Here is an 11,978-nt window from a genome sequence, read left to right on the forward strand (position 1 = left end):
AACGGGAGAGGCCACAGCAGTGAGAGGCCCGCGTACCGCAAAAAGAAATAAAAAATCAAACAGACTATTATCAAAGATAGATGGAAACTCCCCAATATCATGTATCTGAGACATATAAAATTTGCAGCGAAACATTTTAGATAATGTTAGACAACTGTGTCTGATTAATTTCCATTTTAGAATTCTCTCTACTGAAAACTCACTCTCTCTCTCTTTACTATATGAACTATTAGTACTTGACAATGGTCACTAGCTCTTAACTGCTCTATATTCCTCTAACTGGTTTAGTATGGTACATGGTGGATTTCTTGAATGTTTAAATCCTGCTTTCATATCTCCATTGCACTTAGCAAGGAGATCTACACCTAGACATCCATGTCTAGATGATCAATAAATTCTTGTCCAAACGTAAAGGAAGCATGGCAGCAATTACCTATAACAACAACTGCAGAAAATATGAAGACTGAGTATTATATTAGTGAACTAGCAAAAATCACTAAAGTGTCTGAATTTATAGGAGAATGTCCATTGATGATCCATTCTCTAGCAGCCATAGTTACTTCTGCAGGCATAGAAATAATGAAACTTTGCATTAATAAAGTAATCTAGTTAATTATAATAAAATAAGGCATTCGTGTGTTCAACAAATATTTATTGTTTACCATTTGCCAGTGGGGAACAAAATAGACACAAATCCCTGTCCTTATGAAGTTTACATTAGATTGAGGGAAACAAATGATAAAAAAAAAATAAGTAAAATAATAATAACGTTAAAGAGAGAAAGCAGAGCAAGGAATAGTCTTATGGAGGATTGCAATTTGGAGTGGCAATGACAATGCCAGAAATAAGAGAGGGAGTGAGCCATGCCCACATCTGGCGAAGAGCATTCCAACCAGAGATCACCAAAGGCAGAAGCTCTGGGGAAGCATGTGCCTAGCAGTCAAGGAAGCCAAAGTGGCTGGGGCAGTGTGAGAGGACGGCGGAACTGCAGGAGGCAGCTTCAGAGGTATGAGGTGGAGGACAAAATCATAAAGGGCATTTTCGTTCGTCATGAAAACTTGGGCTTCTTACTCTAGGTTGAAAAGCAGGTGGAGAATCATGAAAGAGATGTGACATATTTTTAAAGGTTGCTGTTAGCTGCTGTATTGAAAACAGACCAAAGGCAAACAAAAGCAGAAGCTGCAAAACCCATTAGGACACCATTGCAGTAAACCAAGAAAGAGATAATAGTGGCTTGCACTGAGTGGTAGCAATGAAGGTGGTGGTGAGTGGTAGAATTACAAGTTCATTTGAGTTAACAACTCTAACACTAATTTTTTCAAACCCTTGTGTCAAGGACGGACTTTTAATAGACTGCAGTGAAGGAGATGCTTGTTGCATATGAAACCCCAACCCAAAAGCAGTTTATCTAAAAATGGTTTAATGAAAAAATCCACAAATGATAAATGCTGGAGAGGGTGTGGAGAGAAGGGAACCCTCCTACACTGTTGGTGGGAATGTAAATTGGTACAGCCACTATGGAGAACAGTACAGAGGTTCCTTACAAAACTAAAAATACAACTACCATATGATTCTGCAATCCCACTCCTGGGCATATATCCGGAGAAAAACATGCTCCTAAAGGATACATGCACCCCAATGTTCATTGCAGCACTGTTTACAATAGCCAGACATGGAAGCAACCTAAATGTCCATTGACAGAGAATGGATAAAGAAGATGTGGTACATATATACAATGGAATATTACTCCACCATTAAAAGGAATGAAATAATGCCATTTGCAGCAACATGGATGGACCTAGAGATTGTCATACTAAGTGAAGTCAGTCAGACAGAGAAAGAGAAATATCAAATAATATCACTTATATGCAGAATCTAAAAAGAAATGATACAAATGAACTTATTTACAAAACAGAGACAGACTCACAGACTTAGAGAGCAAGCTTATGGTTACCAGGGGGGAAGGGTGGGGGGAAGGGATAGTTAGGAAGTTTGCGATTGACATGTATACACTGCTATATTTAAAATAGATAACCAACAAGGACCTACTGTATAGCACAGGGAACGCTGCTCAATGTTATGTGGCAGCCTGGATGGGAGGGGAGTTTGGAGGAGAATGGATACGTGTATAGTATGGCTAAGTCAATTTGCTGTGCACCTGAAACTATCACAACATTGTCAATCAGCTACACTCCAATATAAAATAAAAAGTTTTAAAAAAATTAAAAATGGTTTAGCTACAAGTCAAATGGCTTAGCATCAGAATTGCTGCATGATTGTAATGTAAAATATTTTGTCCAGAGCACCTAGAAGAATGGCTGCATCCTGAAACATGAAAAATAGTAACAGAAGCATACTGAAGTGAGAAGATGTCAGGGGTTCAGTTTTGCATATGATAACTTTGAAATGCCCGTTATACAGCCATGTAGACCTTCAAGAAGCGTTATACAAATGTAGATCAGAGAGATACAATCTGAAGATCAGACCACTTAGATCAAGCTCTCTAGAATCAGAGCCTATAATGGAGGTTCTTGTGCAAGTGATTTTTTGAGCAATTGCTTTCAGGAGAAACCTATAGAAAATTAAGAGACACAAGATAGGGCAGGGACTGTTGGTGGGAATGTAAAGTGATACAGCCACTATGGAGAACAGTATGGAGGTTCCTGAAAAAACTAAGAATAGAACTACCATACGACCCAGCAATCCCACTACTGGGCATATACCCTGAGAAAACCATAATTCAGAATCATGTACCACAATGTTCACTGCAGCTCTATTTACGATAGCCAGGACATGGAAGAAACCTAAGTGTCCATCGACAGATGAATGGATAAAGAAGATGTGGTACATATATACAATGGAATATTACTCAGCCATAAAAAGAAACGAAATTGAGTTATTTGTAGTGAAGTGGATGTACCTAGAGTCTGTTATACAGAGTGAAGTAAGTCAGAAAAACAAATACCGTATGCTAACACATATATATGGGATCTAAAAAAAAAAGGTTATGAAGAACCTAGGGGCAGGACAGGAATAAAGACGCAGATGTAGAGAATGGACTTGAGGACACGGGGAGGGGGAAGGGTAAGCTGGGACAAAGTGCGAGAGTGGCATGGACATATATACACTACCAAATGTAAAACAGATAGCTAGTGGGAAGCAGCCACATAGCACAGGGAGATCAGCTCAGTGCTTTGTGTCCACCTAGAGGGGTGGGATAGGGAAGGTAGGAGGGAGACGCAAGAGGGAGGGGATATGGGGATATATGTATACATTTAGCTGATTCACTTTGTTATAAACCAGAAACTAACACACCATTGTAAAGCGATTATATTTCAATAAAGATGTTAAAAAGAAAAAAAGATAGGGCAGGGGAAGAAGCTAGACAAAAAAAAAAAAAGTGGTTTGAGTGTTAATCTAGTTTTGGTTTGATACTATAGGGAGATCTGGAGTATAGATTGCTAGAAACTTGAACCTTTAAATTCTGTCAAATCTTCTTTATCAATAGAGGCAACTCTTCCTCCCTTATCTGAGGAAACTGGTCACTCCTTCCCTGCAGAGCCCATCATGGAGGCCCCTGTGGTAGTTTCCTTGCAAGGCATTACTGATCCTCCTAGTAACCCACTCCCCTATGGTAGTTTCCTTGCAAGGCATTACTGATCCTACTAGTAACCCACTTTATCTCCCCTCATTACTTCTAGAACTATAACCAGACTCAAGTCCCAGCATGCCCAAGAGTGTAAGACACAAAATGTGACCAGTAAGAAGGTAATACACACCAAAATCCTGTCGGGGGGTGGGGGGGATTGCTGATCAAAGGGTGTACACATTAGTATATTTGATAGATATTGACAAATTGCCCTCCATATTAACTAATTTATACTCCCATCAGCAATGTGTAAGAAAACTAATTTCTCCAATAACTTGACAAAAAAGTATTTCCAAAGTTTAGGAATTTTGCCAAATGGATAGTTAAAAAAGGGTATCTCAGTATAGTTTTAATTTCCGTGTCTCTTGTTATAAATTAGTTTGACAATCTTTGTTGTGTTTAAGAACCGTTTGTATTTCCTCCTCTGTGAATTACATACTCATATTATTTGTCTTTTCTTTTTCTTTTGGGTTGTTGATCTTTTCCCTAAAGACTCTAAAAGCTCTTTATATATTAGAGATTAAACTTTGGCTGTGAATGCAGATCATTTCCCAGCTTGTTATATTTTTTTGTAAATTTCTTATGAATTTTTACCATGCAGAACTTTTTCATTTTAATTAATCTTTTCTTTTACGAGCTTAAAAGATTTTCCACACACCAAGGTTTTAAAAGAATCTTCATCCTCTCACTTTTTTCCAGTAACTCTATTGGGGGATTTTTGGTTTTTTAATATATTTATTTATTTATTTTTGGTTGCGTTGGGTCTTCACTGCTGTGCGCAGGCTTTCTACAGTTGCGGCAAGCAGGGCTACTCTTCATTGCGGTGTGCGGGCTTCTCACCGTGGTGCCCTCTCTCACTGCGAAGCATAGACTCTAGGCGTGCAGGCCTCATTAGTTGTGGCACGCAGGCTCAGCAGTTGCGGCACACAGGCCCAGTTGCTCCGTGACATGTGGGATCTTCCTGGATCAGGGCTCGAACCGGTGTCCCCTGCACTGGCAGGCGGATTCCTAACCACTGCGCCACCAGGGAAGCCCAACTCTATTGGGTTTTTTTTGTTTGTTTGTTTTTTTCTGCTGTACTCGGGCCTCTCACTGTTGTGGCCTCTCCCGTTGTGGAGCACAGGCTCCGGACGCGCAGGCTCAGCGGCCATGGCTCACGGGCCCAGCCGCTCCGCGGCATGTGGGATCTTCCCGGACCGAGGTACGAACCCGTGTCCCCTGTATCGGCAGGCGGACTCTCAACCACTGCGCCACCAGGGAAGCCCAACTCTATTGTTTTTAACATTAAAATATTTGATCCATTAATTCTTTTTTTCAGATGACTATCCTGTTATCTCAGTATCGATTACTGAATAATCCATTTACTTCTGATCTGAAATATTATTTTTATTTACTGAATTTATACTGAAGTCCCATATTATAAATATTTGTTTTCTGGACTCTCTATTCTACCGTTGTATAGTCACACACTCTTAAAATTTTGAGGTTCATACCACAAATCAAACCACGGTTTCTAATGTATGATAGAGCTTATCTACCTTTTTTTTGGGGGGGATGTTCCTTCCAGCTTCCATAATAGCCTTAGATGTTAGCCCTTTTTTAAATAGGTTTATAAAGAGGGGTAAAGTTGGCATTTTTATAGGTCTTACATTAAATTAAGAAATTAACTTAAGAGTAGCTGACATCTTTACAGTACTGAGCCTTCTCATCCAAGCACATGGTATTGTATTCCATTGATTCATATCTTCTTCCACGTTTTCCTGAGTGCTTTAAAGCTTCCTTCATGTAGGTCTTACATATTTCTCACAAAATTTATTTCAAAGTATTTTGTCTTTTTGTTGTTATTGCAAACAGAATCTTTTCTTTCATTCTAACTGGTGACTATTTGTATATATTAGAAAATTTTGATTTCTGTGCATTTATTTTTCTCCCCACTACTTTACAAAATTCTTACTGTTCTATAGTAGTTTTTAACGTTGATTATTTGGATTTTTCAACTATGCAAACATATATTTTGCCTCCCATTTCCAATGTCTATAACTAATTTCTTTCTCTTGATTACATTAGGTATTATCACTTTAAAATGTAAATAGTGGGAGGGCTTCCCTGGTAGCGCAGTGGTTGAGAGTCTGCCTGCCGATGCAGGGGACATGGGTTCGTGCCCCGGTCTGGGAAGATCCCACATGCCGCGGAGCGGCTGGGCCCGTGAGCCATGGCCACTGAGCCTGTGCGTCCGGAGCCTGTGCTCTGCAACGGGAGAGGCCACAACACTGAGAGGCCCGCGTACCGCAAAAAAAAAAAAAAAAAAAAAAAAAAGAAGAAAGGGAAGCTTTTAAAAAATTAAATAACATTTACATTAAAGATCATCTATGTAGGATCTAGGATAAAATGTTGGCTCTATATTTGCTGCAACACTATTAAATGACTATCTTTTCCCACACTGATTTGAAACGCCTTCCTTATCAAATATAATTTTCCATGTAACTATTATCTGGATTGTCTGCTGACGTACTTACCTATTCCTACACCAATAACACAATGTTTTACATATTATAGCACTAAAGTTTCACAGTTCTATCATACACTGACCATGACACCTCAGTAAACTCCTCTAAACCTCAGTTTCTACTTTGCAGTGTTTGTTTGAGAATTAAGTACATAAAGGATATAAGTAAATAAATTTTGTGGCCCCATGCCTCACAAGATAAGCATTCACGAATGATTGTTATTAATGCCGCCATAAAGCATGATGAAATTAGACTATAGGCAAAAATTAATGATAATAATATTACTAGGTATTTTTTAACATCTTTATTGGAGTATAACTGCTTTACAATGGTGTGTTAGTTTCTGCTGTATAATTACTAGGTATTTTAAAAATATAACAAATCCTACTTCTCTTTTATATTTCCCTGTGTGTTCAAGTTCCAAGGGAACTTCTCCCTGTGGGGAGATCATGCAGGTTCTGGTAGATGTCCCATCTCCTAGCCTAATAATACAGAGTGGAAGGAACAAAGAGTAGTTGACAGTTTGCTTAGGAAAGGTCCACTGGGTCAGTAACCAAGGGGAGAAATGGCACTTCCCTTATATTTCCAGAGGTAGGAGCTTCACAGTTGCTTAACAACATGTAAATGCATAAGAAAGAAGGAAGGTAAAGGTATCACAAAATCAGGCAAATTTTACTCTCTCATCCATTTATTATTCCTACATTGTGCATAACTCAAGAGAAACAGAATATATGTCTGACCTCCAAAATCAAGCTGGCCAGTGAATGGCATACAGCTCCAATAGAACCATAAAAATGTAATTGGTAGTAGTGGGTAGCCCAGATTATATATATACAGACAAAAGTACATGTGCTTACAGCTGGATTCCAGATGCAAGAGAACCATTCTGTTCAATGTAGCAAGTATTTATAAGTGCTTCAGGGACACATGGAAGACTATGAGGCAGCCCACACTTTCCAGAACTTTAAAATCTACTAAGGAGAATAAAATGAGTATACAGATCATACCACCACAAGGCAGAATTCATGTCACAACTGAGCAACACCCCACTTGTATGTCCTCTGAAGTGAGAGATCAAAGCTTGAGGTGTGGGGGCATCCAGAAAAGCTTCCCTGAAGAGAAGCCATTTGAATTAACCTTTAAAATTAAACAGGAGGGCTTCCCTGGTGGCGCAGTGGTTGAGAGTCCGCCTGCCGATGCAGGGGACACGGGTTCGTGCCCCGGTCCAGGAAGATCCCACATGCCGCGGAGCGGCTGGGCCCGTGAGCCATGGCCGCCGAGCCTGCACGTCCGGAGCCTGTGCTCCACAACGGGAGAGGCCACAACAGTGAGAGGCCCGCATACCACACAAAAAAAATTAAACAGGAAAAAAAATTAAATAGGATTTTGACAGGTAGATGTGGGATAAGAGAACACATTTCAGCACGTCATGGAGGAAGTTCCAGGCATGTCCAGAACAATGATAACCCAAATTTTGCTGCAAAATAGGGTTGGTTCTACTAGAATGGAAGCAGTGAAAGATAAAACTATTTCCACATTGTGGAGGTCCATGAATGCCAATTTAGGGACATGTGCTTTAATTGATAGGCACTGAACAGTGATAAGGGTGTGGGTGAAATTGTCAAGAGATCAATCTGGTAATGGTACTTTTGATTGGGGGTCGGGGGAGTGTGCGAAAGAAGACACTGTAATGAAGCAAGTGGTGAAAAAGAAATATAAGCAGTCTAGGTGGGAGAAGAGGACAGTCTAATCTAAGGTAGGATCTACAGGAACAGGAAGAAAGGAACAGATAACAGAGATACTACAAGGGCACCAATTGGAGACAAGCTGCTGATCAGATACAAGGGTTCAGTGGAGAGTGAGGAGTGAAAACTAGCTCAGAGTTGGTAAGTCTGATTTATTAGATATCAATAATAGAAAAAAATAGATTCAACTGGGTGGCGGAGGGAAAGAAAGAGGAGGAAGAAAAAAAGGACAGCTGTTACAAACTTGCTAAGTTTGAAGTGCTCATGGTACTATTAGATAGAAATGCTCAGCAAGCAGGAAAAAATATAGGCTTAGAGTTTTGAGGAAGGTCAAGGCTTTGGTGATTATTCACATGAAGGTCATAATTGAAACTACATGAGTAGATGTAAACATGAAGGAAAAAGGAGAAGATTCATGTCAAGGAAGGAAGAGGGCTGGTGAAGGAAAACACCGAGTCAAGATGATGAACAGACAGTGAGGAAGACACGAAAGGAGCCGCAGAGCAGGGAACAGAACTTAGTGCAGCATCTGAGAGGCCAAGAGAAGGACTTTTAGGAAGACATGTGGGTAAGCAATTACTGGTGATGTTTATTTTCCTGCTTTAAAATCTTCTACCAAAATCAGGCATTACTTCTTGTAAAATATTTTAATCCATTTTTTTAAGAAATCATTTTCTATTAAGAGAGGCAAATACTACAGCAACACATGAAAATGGGGGCTGAGGATAATACCACATTTAGGGATCAGGAACCCATGTGCGTCCTTTAGAAACACATTTCAACAGAAAAGGCAGCAGGAGGTTGTAAGTGCCCATGGGGAGACTCTCAGCAAGTGACTGATTAGTAGGATGATAACTTGAGGGAATGAAAGAGTGGAGGGGACTTTTTTGTGTGGGGGAAGGTAAGAGGCACACTGAAGAAGGGAAGGACAGTAAATAGGAAAAGGTTGAGGACTGGTGTAGAAGTGGGAATTCTTGACTCAGCAAGGGATAGAAAAGAGGCAGGAGAGCATGGGGCTAGGATAGCATGAATGTTAGCCCTGAAAAGTCAAAAGCAGGGACCTGTCTTCTAATACAGAGGGAAAGGGGAGGAAAAAGAGGAAATGAGGCTGAGAGATTTCAAAGCAGATACAGGGACATTGAGGGATCTCAGTTTGAATGATTCAAGAGGTCATTGAGCTTAAGGAAAGTTTGAGAAAATCTGTGAAAGGCAGAAAAGCAGTCTACATGCTTCACCAAACCAAGACGGGAGCCTTCTTAAATCTTATGCATCAGAAACAGATGAACCTCTCCATGTCAAAAATTTTAGTAGGTCCCAATGGTAAAATAAAAGAAGTCACATCTGGGTTCATGGACCTTAACATTTATAGAACAGACTAACTGAGCTACTGTAGAGGACATAAACCATATATAAATCATAAACCCCTAGAATTCAGGGGGATCTCAAAAGGTAATCTGTGAATATACAAATCCCAGGTAACACACACAGCTGCACACATGCACAAATCACACCATGCTCTGTACAGAGAGTTCAGACACCAGGAACTCTTGCATGAAAGGAGAGAGCGCTTCACTGCACTAGATGGCTAGAAATCAGTTAAGGATGAAAAAGGAAATATGGTTTTACAGGATGAAGCCAAAGGAAAATTCAGTTTCCAAAAATCTTCTCCAGTCTGATTCAACAGATAAAAAGTGAATCGTGGGCTTCCCTGTGGTGCAGTGGTTAAGAATTCACCTGCCAGTGCAGGGGACACGGGTTTAAGTCCTGGTCCGGGAAGATCCCACAGGCCACAGAGCAACTAAGCCCATGTGCCACAACTACCGAGCCTGCGCTCAAGAGCCCGTGCTCCAAAACAAGAGAAACCACTGCAATGAGAAGCCCGTGAGCTGCAATGAAGAGTAGCCCCTGCTCGCCGCAACTAGAGGAAGCCCGCATGCAGCAACAAAGACCCAACGCAGGCAAAAATAAATAAAAATAAAATTAATTAATTTTTTTAAAAAAAGTCAATCATGTGTCCGGATCCTTGCATCCAGTTTCCAGAGGGATAATTTTAAACACCGAGTTTAGTCACAGGGAAATAAAAGTTTCCTGCTTCTTTGGCCACATCAAGTCCCACAGGGACATTTACTATATCAGCTACACCCTTGCTGAGTGGAAATCAGTGACACTAGACCACTAGTTCAGTACATTCCATCTCACCTTGAAATCCTATTTCACTGAAATCATGAAATGCATCAAAGAGGGAAAGAGCATTAAACGTGGCAAAGAGATTTAAAGAAGCAATGTCCCATTCTACCCAGGCCTTCTGCAGTAGAGTCTCTGAGGCTCTTCATCAAAGCAACTCAAGATGCCCCATGCCCTGAGGAGCAGCCCCTCTCTAGCACAGCTCTCGGCCTGCTGTTACTCAAGAAAAGAACAATGGGGTGGACTACTGTGCACAGATAAATCACAGCCTGCCACACCCAGTGCCTGAATTCCCGTGATGGAAACACACCTGAGGCGCTGAGCACCAGTGACAGAAAATAGGAAACAAAGAGGACAGCAAAGGAGATGAGAGCCAGGAGAGCCTTGATGTGTGCCTGGGCGCTGGGATCGTGAGAGCCTGAGATGGACAGGGAGACCTTCTTGGTGTGTCTTCCCAGAGGTGGAATGAGCAAAGCCATGCCAGCGATGAAGACAACAGTAGGGACTGTCCAGGTAACAATTTTCAAAGGGAAGAAGCAGAGTCTCTCATATGTTCTCACAGCATTCCCAGCGACATTCCAAGGTTGCAGAACCCTCTTTAAATAGTTCTGATCTATTCTCCGGTTGCCTATGAAAACTAGAATGGTGCTGAAGCTGGAGAACCCCACGGAGCTGAGCAGCACCCATGGAACCAACACAGACACCATCTGCTTTAGCCAGAGGAAGACAGGGGGGTGAAGGTTGCGATTTTCACACAGTAGAAGACACTGAGCCAGGTGGAGAACCATAACGTGACAGCATTCAAGAAGTCCCACTGAAAGGCTAGGAACTGGAATACAGGGTTGTATGGGAAGGCTATTGGATTCAGGAAAATATAAATGTTCTTATCACCACCCATCACAGATAGAAGCTAGAGGCTCCCAGGCTGACCAATAACTTATTGCAGGGTGACAAAGTTCTCTGCAGCAACCACTCCATGCCCAGTGCCACGGTGATTAAGCCATTACCCACCACTGCCACCAAGCACAAAAGGAATAAAATGATAGCAAAGATAAAGGCTATCTTATCAGTCAACTGAGGTCCTGGAACCATGTCCTCTCCACTCATCTCTCCTGCAGACAAGATGGGTCCCAAGACTTCAAAGTCTATTCCTGTAGGGTGGCTCTGGAGGGTCCTATATGATGCTGGTCTCTCCAGCTTCCCTACATACAGAGGATAAAGTAGAGGATGTGGGCTATCTGAGGAGGGTGAAGAGGTTTCTTCTTCTCTGAATAGATACAAATATCATTAAGGCTCAGTTTCAAAAGTCCCCCTGCCTGCCCATGAATTTGCCTGTCCTTTCTCTGCCTACTGTCTGCCTATATCAACATTGCTGTGGTTACTATATCAGGCCCTTGCATTTAGCATCCCTTACATGGGAGCTTATACCTCTCTAAGCTGACACCTAAGATATGACCACACACCTACTGGCTGCTCTGTGAGGAAATCCAGTGAGCACACCTGCTACTAACAGTCAGAGCTCAACATCCTTGGTTGGTTGGTATGTTCTGGGCATTGTCCTAAGTGATCTTCATTGTCTTTAGTTCTCACAATGACCCTATGAAGCCAGTGCCTTTAGAAAACCCCTTTGACAGGCAGAAAACTGAACAAAACCTCTACTGAGAGAGGTTAATTCAAATACTATTACTTGTGGTGACTGTTATCATCAAATAGAACATAGCAGACAATTATACATAATCAAGCAAGTGAATTTTTTAACCATATTTTATTAGTGACCTTTAAAGGGCATTTCATATAGGAAAGCCTACTATGATAGCTATAGCACTAATGGGCTATGGCAGGAAGAACTCTGGGCTAGGAATCAAGGCAAGTGTTAGTCCTAGTTCCACCATC

At 41.2% G+C, this 11,978-nt stretch overlaps 1 protein-coding gene across 1 annotated transcript; it reads right to left on the reverse strand.

Moving 5' to 3' along the window:
- Positions 1-10,243: 10,243 nt before the first annotated feature.
- Positions 10,244-11,192, reverse strand: TAS2R60 (taste 2 receptor member 60; the record flags this gene model as incomplete). The annotated part of the gene is given in 3 exon segments (XM_082661397.1): positions 10,244-10,818; positions 10,821-10,991; positions 10,994-11,192. Coding segments are annotated over 3 exon segments (945 nt in total).
- Positions 11,193-11,978: the final 786 nt, after the last annotated feature.

The sequence above is a fragment of the Grampus griseus genome, assembly GCF_964374135.1.
Source record: "Grampus griseus genome assembly, chromosome: 9".
In the NCBI taxonomy this organism is placed as follows: domain Eukaryota; kingdom Metazoa; phylum Chordata; class Mammalia; order Artiodactyla; family Delphinidae; genus Grampus; species Grampus griseus.